This window comes from Ixodes scapularis, unplaced genomic scaffold, assembly GCF_016920785.2.
Source record: "Ixodes scapularis isolate PalLabHiFi unplaced genomic scaffold, ASM1692078v2 PGA_scaffold6__148_contigs__length_123643588, whole genome shotgun sequence".
Classification (NCBI taxonomy): domain Eukaryota; kingdom Metazoa; phylum Arthropoda; class Arachnida; order Ixodida; family Ixodidae; genus Ixodes; species Ixodes scapularis.
Genome location: NW_024609881.1, coordinates 3,411,042 through 3,430,496, shown reverse-complemented (window position 1 = coordinate 3,430,496; position 19,455 = coordinate 3,411,042). Strand labels below are relative to the sequence as shown.

The 19,455-nt window shown below is 48.9% G+C and overlaps 1 protein-coding gene across 1 annotated transcript in view; it reads right to left on the bottom strand.

Annotated features, from left to right (window-relative positions):
* LOC8032153 (fatty acid synthase-like) overlaps positions 1-19,455 on the bottom strand; it is a 191,872-nt gene that overhangs the window by 83,518 nt on the left and 88,899 nt on the right. Inside the window, exons 8-10 of the mRNA XM_040206051.2 lie at positions 7,894-8,121; positions 6,342-6,531; positions 4,000-4,229 (exon numbers count right to left, since the gene is read on the bottom strand). Of these exons, the coding sequence (XP_040061985.2) occupies positions 4,000-4,229; positions 6,342-6,531; positions 7,894-8,121 (648 nt within the window). The remainder of the gene's footprint in view (positions 1-3,999; positions 4,230-6,341; positions 6,532-7,893; positions 8,122-19,455) is intronic.

The following is a 19,455-nucleotide window of genomic DNA, read 5'->3' as shown; positions in this document are numbered from 1 at the left end:
TCGGTGCACTTCGGCGTCTCGCTCGTCGTTGCGAGTTTGAGGACTGGCTTGATCGTCTGCTGTGCGACCGGCTGGTACGCGGCTTGCGCGCGACGAGACCCTTCAGCGCCGACTGTTGGCTGAGCCAGAGCTCACACTGAGCAAGGCCATCCAGATGGCTCGGGCTACTGAGGAAGCAGCCGTCAAGACAGAATTTTGTCGCACCAGGTGAGAGGCTCGCGAAGGGCAAAACCGAGTGGCACAGACGCCGCAGAGGCCCCCCAGTGGTAGCGCTTCCACCAACAGTCGATCTTCTTATGTTCAGTGCTGGACATGATCGGGCTCACACGACGCCGCAAGTTGTTCTTACGCCAGTGCCGTGTGCCTTTTCTGCGGCAACAAAGGACACCTTCAGAAGGCCTGCCGTAAAAAAGCGGCAAAAGAAAAGAAGAAACCGAGCAAGGCTTCTGAGTGATGATCTGACTCCGAACGGCAGACCAGAGGCACCACGTTACGCCGTCCATTTGCCATACGGGTCAACCTGTGGAGGTGGTTACTGTTCTTCTGTCACTGTCAACAGTCAGCTCCGTCACTCCGGCTGTCTTCGCAGACGTTGCGATTAATGGACATGCCCTTTCCATGGAAGTGGACTCTGGTTCCGCCTGCACCGTGATCAGCTCAGAGACTTTCCGAGTTCTGAACCTCACGACCACTAATCTTCGACCCCCTCAACTCCAGCTATAATCTTACACCCACGAGCGGCTCAATATAATGGGTACACTGGAGATTGACGTCACTTACAACACCCGAGAGGGTACACCTTCCTCTTCTGGTAGTGAAAGGAACCGGCCCCAGCCTGCTCGGTCGAATCTGGTTTCCTGCGTGGGGAATCGGCCCCAGTGGCGTGAAACAGCTCTCCGAAGAACGAACCCTGTGGCAGCAACCGGTCAGCGTTGTGGTAGCCGAATTTCTTGAGGTCTTCAAGGAAGGACTAGGAAAAAGCAAAGGACTACCTAGTTCGCATCGAGAACACCCTTGCGGCTACACACTGGTTCCTCAAGGCGCGCCAGGTACCTGTTGTTCTACGCCCTCGCGTCGAAGCCGCCATCGATATTCTCCTCGAGCAAAGCGTCTACCAGCCAGTGCGAAATTCACGATGGTCAACCCCGGTCATCCCAGCCGAGAAGAAAAATCGCAAGATTCGACTGTGCGGCGACTACAAGTGCACCATCAACCCAGCGCTCTAATGAAAGACATACCCCTTGCCTACTACGGAGCAGCTCTTCGCCAACCTCGCAGGTTGCAAGGAGTTTTCGCGCCTTGACCTAGATCAAGCATACCAGCAGCTGACTGTGGACGACGAGACCGCCGACTTGCTGAGGGTCAACACGCATCACGGACCGTTTCGAGTCACGCACCTTTCATTCGGTGTCGCTCCAGCCGTTGCCATCTTCCAGCGATACATAGAGGAACTGCTCGCCGGACTCCCAATGGTGCGCGTCTACGTGGACAATATCATCGTCGGAGGCAGAACCAAAGTAAAGCACCACCGCAACCTCCGAGCAATTTTGAACAGAATCCAAGAAGATGGAGTGCGCTTGAGCAAAGACAAGGGCGCCTTCGGAGTGCCTGAAGTCGTCTTCTTGGGCTATCGCATCGACAGCCAAGGCATTTACCAGGCTGAAGGAAAGGTCAAGGCTCTGAAAGAAGCTCTAGAACCCAAGTACAAGCAGCAGCTTCAGTCCTTCCTCGGGTTGTTGAACTTTTACAACCGTTTCCTGCGCAGAGCAGCGCACACGCTCGAACCCCTGCACCGTCTCCTCGGCAAATACTTGCCATGGAGATGGGGACCTGATGAAGACCAGGCATTTAAAAAGCAAAAAAGCTTCTGGAATCGTCAGCGGTGTTGAGGCATCATGATGCCACAAGCCCCTCGTTCTTGCATGCGACGCGTCACCGTACGGGTTTGTTTTTGTGCTGAGTCATGAACATCAGCCTGGCCTGGAAGCTCCAGTCACATACGGATCCAGAACGATGACTCTGACCGAGCGGAACTACTCTCAAACAGACTGAGAGGCGTCAAGAAGTTTCACCATACCTGTATGGGAGATACTTCAAGTTCTACAGAGATCACAAACCCCTGCTTGGGCTCCTGCACCACAGCAACCTCATCCTAGCGGTTCTATCGCCATGCCTGCTCAGATAGAATCTGCTCCTGCGTACTGAGCTGGTCTACCGTCCAGGTCGACAGATGGGCAATGCCGACTCCTTCAGTTGGTTGCCACTGCCAACAAAGAACTTCCAGCCCCCACCCCTGGAGGACGTTCTCCTGCTCGAGGCTTCTTTGGAGGTGCCAGTGAACGCAGAGCGAATTGCTCGACTAACAAAACAGAACCCGAAGCTTTCCCGCGTCCTCCGGTAGATCAAGCATGGATGGCCTGACGAGATGGCCATCAGAAGAGTTCCAAACGTGGTATGTGCGTCGCGACGAACTCTCCGCATACCGCGACTGCATACTTTGCGGCGGCCGCGTAGTGTCACCTAGCCTCCGCCCGAGATCCTTTAGATTCTTCACTCTGCGCCTCCCGGCATGGTGCCCATGAAGGGGCTCGCCAGAGGCTACGCCTGGTGGCCACGCCTGGACAAGGACATTGAAGAGCATGTCCGCACCTGCGCGTCTTGCCAAGTCACAAGGGACTCGCCTCCACAAGCTTCAATACATCTCTGGAAATGCAGCTCCAGGCCATGGTCCCGACTGCACGTGGACTTTGCAGGCCGCTTCCCAGGAAATACCTTTTTGGTCGTGGACTCGTATTCTAAGTGGTCAGAGGTACGAATTACGAAGTCCACGGCAGCAACGACTGTCATCCGCGAACTGTGAAGTATGTTAGTCATCCATGTACTGCCCGATATGGTTGTCTCGGACAACGGCCCTGCCCTCGCGTCAGTGGAGATCCGCACGTTTCTCGCCCGCAACATCATCCGACAAGCATTGGTGTCTCCCTACAATTCATTATCGAATGGTCAAGCGGAAATGTTCATCCAAAACACCAAGAAAGCGTTGAGACGCTTGAGAGGCCAGACATCGATGTGTGCCTCACACGTTTCCTGTTTGAGCTGCATATCCTGCCAAGCACATCGACGGGAAGAAGCCCGGCATGCAGAGTTGGTGATGTCGCGCCAACTCAGGTCGGCTTTGGATAGCATCAACCCAGACCATCAGCGCTAAGTTGAGCTGTGCCAAGAAAAGCACGCGCAGAGCAGCAGAACAACGAGAGAATTCTGCCCCGGCGACAGCGTGTTCGCTCGCAGCTTTGCGTTGGGACATCCACGTTGGATTTCCGCCGTCGTCTACTCTCGCAGTGGACTGGTCTCATATCAGGTGAAGCTGCAAGACGGCACGTTTTGGAAACGGCACGTTGACCATATTCGTCGACGAACGTCGGACATGCCGGACATTCCTAATACAAGTGATCGCGCTCCGGATTCTGGTGGCGCGGACCTTGTTCCCCAAGAGACTTGTGACGGCGCCGGGTCTGCTGCAAAGCGCAACGTACCGGGAACGTCTAGGATGAAACTGAGGAAATACCTGTGGAAGCCAGAGTGACTCCGGCCGCTGCTCCTGGGTTCTCATCCCCGGTCCTCCCCGAGGAGTCGCGTATATTGGGGTTCCCCCGAGTTTCGCCAGATGGGACCACGCGTCCGGAGAGCAACGAACCGGGCGCGTGTCAGGTTTCGTTCGCGAGTGCCTCGCGCGCCTGCGGATCCTACGCCCTCGCGAGACCGCGCGCGTCCCTGCCGAGCGTTGCAGCGACCACCACCGTGTAATCTCCGCCGGCCTCACCGGCTGGTTTATATACTCTTAATAGAGTTGAGTTCTCACGTGTCAAGAACACAACAATTTCCACTTACCAAAAAGAGGGGGTACCGCGCGAGACACAAAAATAAAACCAGGAAACGAGAATATTCGGGCACGGCAGTGGGTGTGCGTGGAAGTGCGCAAAGGAGAGCGGGCCCCACCTTCTCGAGGGCCTCCTGCAGGGCCAGCCCAACGGGCTGCATGTAGCGGCTGTGGAAGGCCACGCCTAGGCTGTTCACCTCCCGGGCAAATACATTCTCTCCCTTGAGCTGTGCCACCAGCTCCGCCACCGCTTCAGCTGGGCCGGACACCGTCACCGAGTCCTCTGCGTTGTGGCAGGCCGGGGTCACTCCGTTGCGGCAACGCTGCTTCGCCTGCTCCCAGGTCAGGCCTGGGGGAGGCCGGACAGAGGTACCGCCGGTTAAGGCAAGAGGTCGCTGGCCGTGTCCAGTACGGCTCCGTAGAGGTCACGATCATTGGTTGGATGAGGACATACAATGCTTATTGACAAAGCAACCTGAACATCACTACTTCCGTTTGCAAAGCACAACAACGTCAGCACGGCAGTCGGTAGTCTGGGCTATAGCGCGAAATAGCGAAACGCCAATTGACCACGAAGTCAATACCAGTGTTAGGGCAGCTCACTTCTAACAGCTACTACCACTTGAATTGCTCGCACAATATCGCCTTTTTTCAGAAACGTTGCCTTGCAGGAGTGCAGTGCCATTTTATAGTGATTTTCATTGAAAACCTTTTACAGCATGCAGGTTTTCACTAACATGACGGTGCTCTCAGGTCCCGTTGACAAAACAGCTCTGGAGTAATTTCCTATTGCCTTTACCGACCATCGCCGCCGGTCTGCTGTAGTTCAACGTTAATGACTTGATGGCATCAGAAGGGCTCCATTCTCAGGTGATTTATTGGGTTCTTAAGAGTGGCTCGAGCAGGGCTTAGAATCTCCCTCCAGTCTTGGGGGGGGGGGGGGGGGGTTTCTCCCAGCTCGAGCACAGGCAGAGGGCTCCGGAAAAAGAAGAAGGGGGCTCTATTTGTGCTTCTGCAAAAACATTAAACCGACACTCTACAGCTTCGTCTATGGCTATGTGTTCTTGCAATTTAGCCAGGACTTGTCATCTCTGTTCCCCAAGCACAGGACTAAGACAGAGGGACCTTAGTAGAACGGGAGAGGGGGGGGGGGGGGGTTAAAGACTCCCCGCCAAAATTGGAGGGGGTTCCGGACCCCCTGAGACCCCCAGACTTTACGCACGGGGCTCAAGTGAATCTCTCACTGGAATGGCCTTTGGAGAAATAACCTTTTTTTTCCAGAAAATATAGGTTCAAAGCTTCTGCCTTGTTCTGGTCGTGCACGTTTTCAACAAGTTCCGGTAATGATTTGATTAAAGTATTTGGCGAAGGATTACAATTGAAGCCACTGAAACGAGAAACATGTCGTGAAATACACAAATAAATGCAATCAACTAGCACCATTCTAAGCACTGCTCAATCTGCAGCTTCTCACTCCTAGTAACAAATGTGAAAATAGTGAAATGCATTTTTCGAATTAGCGAAAAAAATTGGGTTCAGCTCGCTTTTTATACAGCGTATTTGGCGTGAAAATATCGGGAATTATCGGGCTTTACCCGAAAACGAAGGTTCCTAAATGCACAGAACATTGTCGGGGACGAACTGGACAAATATGTGCATTTCTGTCTCGTATAGATGGACCACTCTCATTATGACTACTTTTTTCAGAGAACGGAGGCGTCCATAGTAACTACTAACGAGCAGTACTGCGCGAATATTCAAAATTTATTATAGTAGTTTTAAATATTACACTATTCGATATTCGCTTCGATATGAACTGTGATATTCATACTTTTCAAAGTGTTGATCGCATCGAGTTTGACTCCGTTGAGTGCGCTTGACACCGAGCACACGTGCGCGGCGGGGAAGCCCTCAACGCACCCAACGTGGCTATCCCGACGCGATTATGCGAGAGTATAATTTAGGCAGCGATTTCTTGACAGCCTACGCTCCTCATTCATGCTTCTTTTGTTGTTTAATTGTGAAATTTCATATTGAAGAAAGAATATTTGCACGCAGCAAGGAGGTTTATAAACCCCCTCGATTAGAAGAGCTGCAACAATTGCGTTGTTTACATCTGTCACATTTCGTAAATATAGCTATATAGCTGTAACTAAGCTTAGTAGTAGACAAGTGGACGGTTGGAAACAACCCTCACGGGTTCAGCCGAATTTTCGTTTAGGCCTTGTGCAGGGAGATAGAGGCTCGGAGAAACCATTCGACATTCAACTAGATAAAATTCGGCCGAAACCGTTTTTTGCTTCGAATTCGTTTCGAACTCAAAATTCACTATTTTCGCTTTACTAACGAGACATCCATGTATTTAAACTTAAGGCAGTTGCCATCACCCTCGACAATGCACAGAAGCCCCATGTCAAGATGGGACAAACTGGAGACAACGACCCAAGCAGACAAGACTGACCGACGGCTGCCATGGCCCCCTTGGGCAGGTTGCCCAGCTCGGCGCAGCGTCCCCTCCAGTAGGCACACATCACTGTCTGCTCGGCCGTCAAGGCCCCGTCGGCAAAGCCACAGCCGATCTCGCCCAACGAGTGACCCACAATGCCGTCCGGCTCCACCCCCGCCGTCTTCAGCATGGACACCAGCGCCACCTGCGGGAAAGCGCAACGTTCGCCGTCCTTCCACCTACGCCCGAAAAAACGAAAACAGACGCGTGCGGCTCACAGAGGTAATATATAATTATCTAGAGGGAGAGGTCCCACGTATTTCTGTGTCTTCGAGACGGAGGGGCACAGACGCGGACGTCGGTGGTCGCACTGGGCCCATATCGCTGGCGACGCTTTGGTGTACACAAAGCGGCGGCAAAACGCCACTTGCAAGGTCTTTACTTAGTGTTCTACCTTTATTTACCACGATAACACTGGCATCGTGTATTGTATAAAAATGAATAGCAATGACAAGCACTCTAACAACTCGTTGCAGTCAAAACGAACACGCCTAACTTATGGTGTTCTTTCTTAACATCTACGCAACTCTCTTTCTCTTGAGACCACATATGTCGGCGCTTACGATTTGCCATGTTCTGCCCCTGTCTTTACCTCCCTGGTGCAGCTGTACTCCGGCCAGGGGTAAATTTATGGGTCGGGTTTGGGAGGCATCTTGAAGTCGTGGACGGATGTGACGTTACGTGCAAGGCGTGGCCGAGGTCTATTTGGTTCACCTAATATTCACCATTTTAAGAAAAACGAAACATTTCTTCTATAAAAGTTCGTGTATGTTTTTTTTATAAAAGAAGTCGGCCCTAGAGACAAGGGGGGGGGGGGGGGTTACAATATTTTTTTTTGGAGATGATGAAGTTTCAAATCTGATCTGGAAGCAAGACTTAAAAGGTGATGTTAGATGTTGTAAAATGGGGCAATACACGTTCCAGTAGAGCAATTGTTCCTAACATGTTACAACGAGTTTGGTGATGTGAAACGAATGCGGCTTATAACCTCATGTCAGAAAAACAAATAAACATGCGTTAAGCAAGTAGGCAGGCGAGCTTGTTAAGGATAGACATAGTAAGCCTGGAACTAGAAGACAAAAAGGGACGGAAAGACACGAAACTCCAAAGTTTTCGGAGTTTCATGTCTGTCCGTCACTTTCTGTCCCCTAGCTGCACGGTTACTATGTCAAACATGCGTAAGACACTGAAACATGTGATGGACTCGTTCGATTTACCTGAAGCAGCCTACACCGGTGGAAAAAAGTTTAAATTGAAAATCGAACAAAACCGACGTCAGCCGACTGGAGAATGGGACAAAAAGTTGAATGTTGAATTTAACATCACGTTCATTTGCCATATTCCTAATTGCTATTCTGAATTTACAGATAATAAATAGCATACCGGAAAGGGTAAAACTTGGGTTCTCCGAAAGTGTGCTTAATTTTTGTCGCTATAAAAAAAAAAAAAAAAAAAAAAAAACCGCCCGAGCTCTTTTTTTAAATATGGACTTTCTACGTCGTCTCACCTGCACGGCGGCGATGGAGACATAGGGAGACACCATCGTGTGGTTGTTGGCGTTGTCACTGGTGATCAGGCCTACGAGGTCGATGCCGAGGGGCACCAGGAGCTCGTGGGAGCGCCGGATGGAGTTCGCAAACACGTCGAACTGCATCATCTGGCGGGCCATGCCACTCCACTGGCAGCCCATCCCAGTGAAGACAAACCACAGCTCCCGCTTCTCGGACGGGGCACGCTGTACCGTGCAAGAAAGGGGCAACGGTCAGGACGCACACGCAGCTCGGTTATGGTAGCGGACAAAAAAGAGATGACTGACGACCACACAATGTGTGCTGCGATTGACAGGGGTAGCTGACGCGTTGTGGAAAGGAACGTCTTCAGCTAGTTTGAAGTTTGATGTCTTCCTTGGGTTCTTTGCTTTCAGTGGAAGTGATGTAGGAGACGTGTGAGGAGATTTGTACTTTAATGGAAAGATTGCGCGAAGATGTTGGACCTGTAAGAGGACACAGAGACGTGCTTTTCTTTTTTTTTTTTTGGGAGGGGGGGGTGCTGAAACGTTCTTTCAAAACGGGGGCGCCCGTGACTGCACTTGCGGTGGAAGAAGCAAAAGTATGTGTTAAGGAACAAGGGATTTTGTTTGTAATAAGTAAGATTTGTTCATAGGAAATCTGATATGCCTGTTTGTCTTGACATTTTGGGAGGGAGTGTTGGATCGCAGACCTGCGGCGGCAGAGCATAAACAGGGAGTCGTCTTCCACCTCCACGCGCGGAGAGCTTCGGGCAGCCGCGGGGCGCGCTGGTGACGAGTCGAACCCCGGACGTTAACAAACGCATTGATTGTCGGTTTCGGGCGCCAGGAGCCCTTGTCTTGGGCAGCGGTACATCCGTCTGCATTTGTGGCCTTTAAGGCCATGTTGTTGTTGTTGTTGAGTGTTGTTACACACGGGAAGAGGGGGGGTGCCTGCACGTAATGTTAGCCTCCTTGGGCAGGGGCAAGACTCGCACAGGCGGGGAAAGAGGGTGAGAAAAGAAGAGAAGAGGGGTTGGGGGGTGATTTGGTCACCAATCTCTGGATGAGTAGGGTCGAATCAGGAGGCTATTTTCTTGAGGGAGAGGGGACACTGCAGAACTGTCTTCTGGAATGGAGATCACAAATTAGTCTATGACAGTTGAGACGAGAAGGCGTGGCTGGTCTAGGTGGCGGGCCGGTGGGCTAGAGGCGCGTTGCAAGTCCAGTGGCTTTGAGGTACTCAAGAAGAGATTTATAAACAAGTTCTCTTCTTCGTCGACCTCCGGTAGGAAAAAGGATTTCGTTTTTTTGAGTCACAGTTGTGCTGCCACTTAGGATGGTGGTAAAAAAGGACCGTCGAGCTTGATCGTAGTTAGAACAATTTAGGAGGACGTGGTCAAGGTCCTCTGGGACATTGCATTTGGCACAGTTGGGTGTACTAGACCTGGAGATCTTGTGAAGTGTCGTTGATGTGTAGGCGCAGTTTGCACGAAGGCGATGGAGCAGCGTGGAATCTGATCTGGTTAGTTTTGACTCGGGGAGCGATGGAGGAGGATTCCCGCTTGCAACTTCTGTATGGGGGTGACGCATTGTGGTAATTAATTTGCACAGTCTGCGCGCTTCGCAATAACGTGGGATGAAAAGACTGGGCTCTTGTTCCTTGTGTGCATTTGAAGCAAGGGCATCGGCGCGTTCGTTGCCGGGGATACCCATATGTGACGGAATCCATTGAAAAGCCAACTGCCACCCTCGCATGCAAAGTTTTCGGGCCTTGTCGGCCACACATTGGGCCAGAAAAGGAGCTTGGTCTGAAGCTTCCAAATTGGATAACGCACTTCGAGAGTCGGAGAGAATAACAGTCTTGCAAGGATTGAGGTTGTGAAGCGCATCTAATGCCGCTGCTAGTGCAGCCAGCTCCGCTGTCGTGGACGTGGTTGCGAAGTTGAGGCGGTGTGATGCTTCGATTCCGGCATCGGGAATGACGAATGCCGCTGTAGATGTTGCAGTTGTGGGATTCGTTGACCCGTCAGTAAACACTTGGAGCCAACCATTGTACGTGCTTGTCAGTTGGTCAGCTACAAGCGACCTTCCAACAGTGGCTGAGATAGAATTCTTCTTCGGGAAATAAGGAAGCGTTTCTTCTACAATGTACGGCGGTTGGGTTATGAAACGTGCCGGAGGAAAGTAATGGCTATTAGGTCCAATTTGTAAATTAAATTCTTGTACAGATCGACCTATCTGCGAATCAAACCGCTCTTCAATGTTGGACAGCAGTGATGTCGCAGATCGTGCTCCATACATACGAGTGATATGATTCATTGCTCTTATTCTTATATGCATAGCTACTGTTTGATCCTTGGCCTCTACGAGTGTCGCCGTATTGCCCGCGAAGCGTGGCAGTCCAAGGCACTGACGGAGGGCAACACGGTGAAAACGTTCGAGTGTGGTCATTTGATGAGCCCTGATTCTGATGAGAGGTAGGCTGTATAACATTCTTGAGAGGATAAGGCCACGATAGAGAATCAGAAGTCCCTGAAAAGGCAGTCCAGATTTCTGGCGATGGAAGTGACGGAGCACAGTTAATAATTTAGTGCACTGCGTTACAAGTCGTTTTATCTCGGGTCTCCATGTAACGTGGTCATCTATTTCCATCCCCAAGTTGAGACTCTCTGGATCGGTATTCCTTTAATGGTTGGCGTATTTGCAACTTTGCGGTTTGGATGTCGACCAGGGCGGTAACAGAGGAAGGCTGTTTTGCTTGTAGATAAAGTAAGTCCTAGTTTTTCTAGAGTAGAAGTCGTGCTGTCAAGAACTTTCTGAAGCCTTTTGCCGATGGTCCTTGACAGTCTGGATGGACCGACACACCAAATTGCCACATCATCGGCGTATATCGTCATGTGAACTGTTGTACTGGACGTTTCTGCGGAGTTTATGCATAGCGGAAGTTCTGCCATGGTAAGGTTAAACAGAAACGGGCTCAGAACACTTCCTTGGGGAACGCCTTGTGTCACCGACCGACGAGTGCTAAGACATTCGGCAACTCTTACTGTTAGGCTGCGGCCAGTGAGGAACGCGGCCGATATAGTCATATGTTCTTCCACCAATTCCGTACCGTGTAAGTTGACGCAGAATAGTATGGTGCGGCAGGGCATCGAAAGCTTTGCATATGTCCAAAAATATGCAGTAGACTGTTTGGTGAGTTGAACGTGCATCTTCAAGGCTCGAAACGAGATCAGCAATGGCGTCAAAGGTGCACCTCCTTCGTCGGAATCCGCAGAGTTGATCTGGCAGTGCTCCTTTGGATTCAAGCAGCCACGTAAGTTTTGAAAGTACTAGTCTTTCCATTAATTTCCCGACACAACTGGTAAGAGAAATTGGCCGGTAGGATTCAATCCGATCACCGGGTTTTCCTTGCTTTCTGATAGGAACCACTACAGAGTTGAGCCATGCTGCAGGGATTTTTGCCGTTCTCCATATGTTGTTGATAGACTCCAGTAAGGCCTCTCTATGCGGGAAAGAAAGATTTCTCAGTGCTTGAAACGTTACGCCGTCCGGTCCCGGAGCGGTTCGACGGCGCGAGCGTCGGAGGGCAACATCAAGTTCAGTGATGGTGAAGTCAGCGTCCATTTCTGAGCAAGGATTTGTTTTCAATGGAACTGGAGGCTTGTCCCTGTATCCCTGTGGTGGCGGGATTGGGGCAGCGAACGCATCAGCAAGAAGCTCCGCGGTTTCTTGAGTAGTGCGGCCTAGGGCTAGCGCTAATCCTGCAACGGGATGCTCGGGTTGCTTTTTATCTTTCAAGACTCTGACGATCCTCCATGCTCTCGAAATACCCGATGGGGAACCAAACGACTCGCATAGTTGGTTCCACTGTAGGCGTTGGAGGCGCTTAGTATATCGTCGAAATTTGGCATCGATCTTGCGATGTTCATTCCAATCATCCAGATCGTCTGTTTTTCGGGCTCGTCGCTGCGCGCGGCGTCGAGCAGCCCTTAGGTTTAGGTACATGAGGTCGGGAACAGGCCGGGTGTATGGTACTCTAATGGTCTTTGTTGACAGCTGAATGGCTCGTGCAATCATGGCTGTTGTGTCTTCTGTCGTGCTGCCAGCTAGAGCTAAGTCCATGTGAGATCGGAATACATCCCAGTTGGTAACTCGAACCTCTCTGTAAGTTTTGTTTGTCTTTTTGGCAAACTTGCTGGTAATCATGATCGGTATATGATCACTGCCCCAGGAATCGGCTAGCACATTCCAATCTGCCAATATATCCGGGGACAGGAACGCCAGGTCTAATACACTGCGGCCAACTCCAGGTCTGATGAACGTTTCCGCACCGTCATTAAGGGCCTCTAAATGAAGTGAAGATGTCATACTATCAAGATCAAATCCTCTTCTTGTATTTTTGCGGTCACCCCATATCTTGTTGTGGGCGTTGAAATCTCCACAGAGTATAAGATGGCCTCTGCTTCTCTGCTTTACATCGGAAAGCTCTCCGACATCCCATTTGCAATTTGGAGGGACATACACTGAGACGACTGTGAAGTCCACGTTTTTGTATCTAACAGATACAGCAGCATATTCAGCACTACTCTTCGAAACTGAAGATAGGTCTACTGGCGATTGAGGAAGGCCGGCGCGAACAAAGACTACAGATCGTGGCTTGCAGTCCTTCCTTTTTGTGGAACTGTAATAGGCTACGTAGGGCGACAGGCGGCAGTTGGATGGATCGTTGTTAGGTTCCTGAATCGCCAGTATATCAATCCTAGTGGAGAGTAGATACCTCTGAAGATCTGGAAGGCGGGGATTTAGGCTGCAAGCGTTCCACTGTAGTATTCTTGGAATTTCGGGTTTATCGTTTGTACGTTTCTTGAAGTTGTGACTTTGAGCCGAGGCCATCCGCTCCTAGCGGTGGAAGGGTCCTGCTTTCAAAAAGGATTCCATTGCAAGCAGGGCTTGCACTTCTGGTAGGTTGTCTGAATCAGGGATCGCTTTGATGATGGCCCTTAACGCAGCAAAAAGCATTGGAATAAGGACGCTACCAAGGTCACCAGCCTGCTCTTGTCGTTTGCGCCTTGGAGCTGATGATACCGACATAGGTTGTCAGATGGTCGTCTGAGTGGTAGGGGCTGATTTCAGTAATTGCATAGTTGATGGAATTCCTCTGGCTGCTTCAGGTGCGTCTTCATGTGGTCGACGTTCTCTGTGTTTTTCTTTCACTCCATTCGTCGTCTTCTTCAATGCGTCACTGTAAGTTGGCTTTTGGGCTCGCTTATCCGTTGGAACCAAGGGGACGCGCACAACTTCAGGGTTTAAGGTGGCCGCGAACCCACGATTTTCCTTGCCATTTAAGACGTCCTGTCTTCGGATAACCGAGGCAGCCTTTCTGCGTTGACACCCAGAGAAGGTAGCGGCATGCTGGTTACCGCAGTTTGCGCACTTGGGTTCTTGCCGATTGGTGCAAGTCTTGTGGTGGTGCGGACCTGCGCACACTTTGCAGCGCCGTGGTCCACGGCAGTATTGCGCAATGTGTCCGTACCTTTGGCAATGATAGCACTGCACTGGAGGACCAAAATACTCGTCAACAGTGTGACTTGTGAAGCCTAAGAGAACGCGTGTAGGCATTGGTTGGTCTGGGCGGAAGTGGAGGAGCACGCTTTCTGTCTTGCGGTGTTCCACGTTGCCGTCCTCTTGTCTTCTATACGAAATTTGCCGTTGAACAGAAATAACTCCAAGATTTTTAAAATAGTCTAGTAGTTCTTCGTCGGTATACTCGATCGGTACTCCTTTGATCTTTCCCAAATTCCGTGAGTAGGAGTGGGGTACACTTGTCGCCACTTCAATAGAGCAAAGGGTCGATATGGCTAGTAATCTGTTGGCTGCTTGCAGAGATGCAACACTCACGAAAACGCTCCCGTCTTTGTTCATCCTATGTGAGAGTAGCTTCTCCTGTGCAACATCAATGATCTCTTTGGCCACTTCGTTAGGATTCACCCTCCACAAGGATGCATTGGAACTGTTGGGTTTGAAAACCACTGGAATGCCCGCAGGGCGGTTTTTCTTGTAGTGGACTGGAGTAAAGGGCCGATTATCTTCATGGGCTTCCAGAACTTGCATGGGATCTTCTGGAGACTCGTCTTCATTGGAATGTAAAATAGCATCTTGAATGGAATAAGTAGAGGTCTTGTCATCATCATAGTCGTGATATGAGTCTGGGTCTGTACATCGTCTTTTAATAGGAGCTTTCTTGAGGACACCAGGGATAAGGGTCGGCGGTGGTGGGGCGGTACATTGAGGTGGTGACTTGCCATGTGATGGTCCAGGATCCCCTCTTTCGGGTGTTTCAGCTGGTGGCGGTTGGTCCATTGCCCAGGTCGTCGGTCCGGTGTTTACAGGGAAAGGGCGACCATGCGCCGCGTCCGGGACCTCGCCGCTTGACGTCAATAAGAAAATCTGACTGGATAATATCACGAAACTTTGAAAAATCCCATTTTTCCAAAAGAGCAAGAAGAATGGCGTTGATTGCCTGAAAACGTCGTCGTCTTCCCTCCCTTTAAGGCCACGGTCCCACTGAATGCGGCAGTTTGGATACTTTTTGGCAGGTCATTACTCATCTCCTTTAAAATACTGTTTTGTGGGATTGATGTCATTCGAAAGGCAATGCAATCCTTTTTCATTTGATATTATGTATGTGTTGCTATTTACTGTACATGCGCATTTGTAGCGTTGCGAATATGATGGCGCGGACCCTCACTTGCTCCGCTAGTTCATGTTTTATGAACGATCCATTAAACATAACACGTTTTCAATATAGCAGTTTTGTTAAGATGATGTTGGAGCAGACTGTAACGATACACTTTTTTGGTATTTGCACTACTTTGTTTCTTTCATCCCTCCAAATATTGGGCTAAAATTGACATTTCCCAGCACAAATATGTTTTTAATGACATGGGCTAGGGTAATGAAATTAGCTACAGATGTAGTGCTTCTAATCGGTAATATGCAAAAAAAAAATTTAATGTTGCGTAAAATTTTTTTGTTTAGATATTGTATATCTAACGTAGTACTTTTTTTTTGCTTCGAGTCATGGTACTTCAAATGCCGCTGAGGAAATAATTAAACTATGATAAAATCTTTTATAACATTTAGAGCTACAATGGTCGCCCAAGAGGTGGACGATGGCTGTTTTTCGTTTTCAAAGTCATAACGCTCCAGGAGCCCTTCAAACTTACTTGTTTTTGACGCATATCTTTTTTGGACATCAAACAGATTTATTGGCATCTAATAACATTTATTGTTTGGAATAGATATACATTACGATGTATTACATTTTCTCAGTGATCTTGCTTTGGTTTCTTAATAGGTGTAGAGCTTAGCTAATTTAAAAAAAAATTAAAAACTGTTTGGGTGTTTTGTTGTGCTACCTGGCTGATGGCAGACAAACTGCTGATTTCTAATGTTCAAAAAATTTCCGAGGGCGGCGTTGGCGTCTGCATCATCATCAATCTCCGTGTCTTTTTACCTTCACATTTAAAAAATATATTGAAAGATATACTATCGATAAATGAATGGCTCAAGTACAGGGTCAGGTTAATAAATCTAAGACAAATAATTACACAAACGTAGCGTGATATAATGTGTTCATTATTCGATATGGTTGAAATCAATAAACGAAAAAACGAAGAGGAAAAGAATACACCCGAGTTCACTTCATGCCTAGAGTCAATAAATGAGCTTTAAAGTACCGGCACTCCGTTCCCCAAAATTGTTTTTGGGGCCGCCATTTTGGGTCTTGTTCAGAGCAAACGCAACGGCCGATCGTCATGATCCAAAAGTACGACTTCCTCAGCATTAGATGCGGTGCTAAGAAGCTGATGCACTTTTGCAATGCTCTGTCGCGGGTTGTTTAAACAAATGTGGGGGACGGAAAAGCATTTCCTGTGATTTTAGATAAAGCTTCAGATAACTGGCAACCATGATTTTAAGTCACAATATGGCCAAGTGTCATTACTCTGAACCGTAGCTAATTTATTCACAAGCGGGAACAATGAGGAAGAGGCAGGTGTCAAAAGGTAGTGGCTTGTGGAATCCACGGTGCTTACCTCATGGCCCCTACAGGTATTACAAGCCTCTTGAACAAGGGCATGAATAGAGTCATTGAATAAGCTACGCTTCAGAGTAGTGACACTTGGCCATATTGTGGCTTAAAATCATGGTTGCCAGTTATTTGAAGCTTTATCTGAAATCACAAGAAACGCTTTTCCGTCCTCCACTTTAAACAGTTTGCGACAAAGCAAAGCAACATTACATGAGCTTCCTAACACCGAACCTAATGCTGAGGATGCCGCACTTTTGAATCATGACGATCGGCAGTTGCGCTTGCTCTGCACAAGCACCAAAATGGCGGCGTTCACGACACTGTCGGGGAAGAGAGTGCAGATACTCTAAGCACAGCTCATTTATTGGCTTTAGTTCCAGCGAAACTCCTTTTCCTTGACTAAAACTGAAAGTAAAAATGAATAATACACCATTATTATAGCGTATTTAGTTATAACCAACAACACATAAGGAGAGGAGGAAGCGACCGGGTAGGAGAAACGCGGGTTTTATGTGCGACCGTTCTAACCGTCTCAAAAAAGAGAACGCGCGAGCTTGCGCTGGTTTAAAAAAAGGGCATCCAAAGAAAAAGAGGCGGAACGCTGTGTTCTTTGTTATTATGCGTCTAATTGAAAATTGCTGTGTGTATGATTATACAGCCGGAAGTTAGTCTGCCTTAGTGGGCGTCTGGTGTCTCAGCTGTAGATGAGCAATTTAGCCAGTGCGGTACAACCGCAAACCTGGGGTCTTTAAGGTGCGCCACGCAGTAGTGATACACGACCGCACGCCGGTACGATGCTCTTCCAGATTGAAATGGGCAGGGGCGGGGTGGGTTCTGCAGCGCGAGCTTTCGCTCCACGTGCTCCAAGCTGGTGTGCGCTAGACCACGCACTCGGCCACCGACCCCCCCCCCCCCCCCCCCCCCTTCTTGTGCGTCTAATTTATATACAGGTATAAGTACCTGAAGATCGACGATGGACGTCGATCGTCTCGAGGTAATGTAACGTAATAACATTATATAAATAATAAACTTGTTAAAGGACTGAACGACTCAATTTTTCAATTCTTGGATTGTAATATGGCGGTAGCCTATTGTACTTACTGTTGATGAAGAGCAATATGAGGTCACGAGGTAATGGTTAAATGATGAGGCTCTATAAGGACGACGACATTAGTGGGTGTCGAACCGCAACGTACAATGCCAGACTTGTTTCAAACATCGTGTACCCAAAGACTCTCCTCACCCGCAACAGAATACGGTAGAATCAATGAGGATGCTGCTTTACAACTGTACGTGGAACAGGAAAACTGCACTGTGCAGAAATACAGCTTATTCGCTAATATGAGGGACGGATTTCTAGCAGCATTCCCTGATTGACTACTTGGAACAAATGGCCTCGTTGACGTAAAGTGTCCCCGTCCCAAAAGATTCTTGAAGCATACTTAAACCGCAAAGGAGTATGAGGCGAAAAATAAGAAAAAGGAGCCTGGTGTGAAAGGTCCAAATCACCACCATAGCTTCTACTATCAAATAAAAGGGCAGTTACATAATACACAAAGAGAGTTTTGTGACTTAGTTATATTTACACTCAAGGGCATTGATATCCAACGTATTCAGAGGGGTGACACATTCTGGTCAACCAACATAGAGCCTTTTCTACTCAAGTTTTGCATGGAAGGCCCGACTTCGGCTGAAATTCCTCACGTAGACGAGTTGTCCGACCGAATAAACTGCATTACTCCCCATCTGGGAATCTCTCGATCTTCGTTTGTAGGCCATAGTATCATGAGATCGAGTGGTGTGGCTCTTCGTCCGCCGAATATTGCTTCGGCGGGTGTTTTTACCGTGTAAGATGAGACCGTCGCGTGCTGCCGGAACAAGAACCTGGCAATTCTTCACTGAACTGCTCCTTCCGTAAGCTTCAAAAGGTTGTTTTTTTTCGTTTCGCACACCATCTGTTCTGCTTGCCCGTTAGTTGCAGGATGCTATGGTGCACTAGATGCCTGATGCCGGTTTTTCTTCAAAAACTTGTTCATTTTATTTGAAGCAAGATTTGGGGCGTTTTCAGAGAAAAGTGCTTTCGGTAGGGAAAAAGTATGTAAAAGAGACCGTAGAATGTCAATGTCGAGTTTGGACGTCGTGGCAGGCATCGTGTAAACTTCCAGCCACTTAGAGTACGCATCGACCATGACTCCGCAGATGTGGATACGTTTCGCCACCCACCGACTGAATAGTGGATCGTTTTCAGTCACTGTTCATGATGGCGTTGGACTCAAGGAAGACTTCTAGTCTTTCCAGACAGTTAGCCCAGGTGCCAGGACTGTTGTCAAAAGTGGCAAGTGTTCGAAACGTCGACAACGCCGGTAGCCACGTGTTGTGCTTGACAGTGAACACTTACCATTCGCTGTGAAGAAACTTGCTCGTTCGTCTGCCACGAGTCGTCCGATATCAGGTCATCACCGCAACACCATCTCCCGACAAAACTGGTCTTCATTTTCCGCATGTCCATAGTTAGCAATCACGTGAACTTATTAATTCCCGAACGCTCATAACTTGCTGTCGCTAAACGCCGTTCATTCATAGCGTCTTCGTTGCAAAGTAACGTCTTCCTATTTCTTCTGATGCTTTTCATCATATTCCTCCTAAGCTGTACTTACAACATTATGTGTGTCGGTACTTCCGAAAATATTGCAACGGCGTTTGTTTTCTGAAGACCCTATAATGTAAAAACCTTTACAACATCTTCCGGACCCCGTGAAACACAATTATTCGTGACGTTATTTTAGTCGTCAATAAAATGGTGAAGTAAGCACCGTAAATCGCGAAGCAGTTTACTTGACGTCCGCTTCCACTGGTGTCTTGGAAGATTGAGTCTAGTGAGCCTGCATTCTTGCAGAAGAAATTTTTATTGATAGAATATTGACACGTCAATCAACAAGTGATTCCCTCTTGGCAAGATTTATTGCGAAAGCCCGTGACAACCGCCGAACCGCATGTCCCTATATCAGATAACAATTTATACCCAGCCTGACATTCTCGCATACATCGGTCACTACTTGAGCTAGCTGAGCACAGCTGGCAGCGGCGCGAGACAGGCCACGAGGGGAACGTGATGGTGCTCGAGCCATCCCACTGTGAACCAATGTTTCGGCCACCCCACGGGTGCGTGTCGCCATCTATTGGTTGAACTAACGCCTTGTTCAAGATGGCTGCCGTGAAACCGCAGCCTTAAGCGGGTGTGCGGGTGCCCGAGGCATTTCGCCCTTTAATGTCGAAATTTCGCTTTTAATCGACGTAATAACTGAACTGTGTGGCGCCAGTCAGGCGGCGAGGAAAGCACGTAGTGACTCTACAAGGAATTTGGTTTTGACCGTTCAGGTGTGTGTGTGTAGGCATTGTAAATCGAGATTTGGGGGTTAGTGGAGGAAGAGAGAGCCAATTGTGTACGCGCATAGGGCGCATTT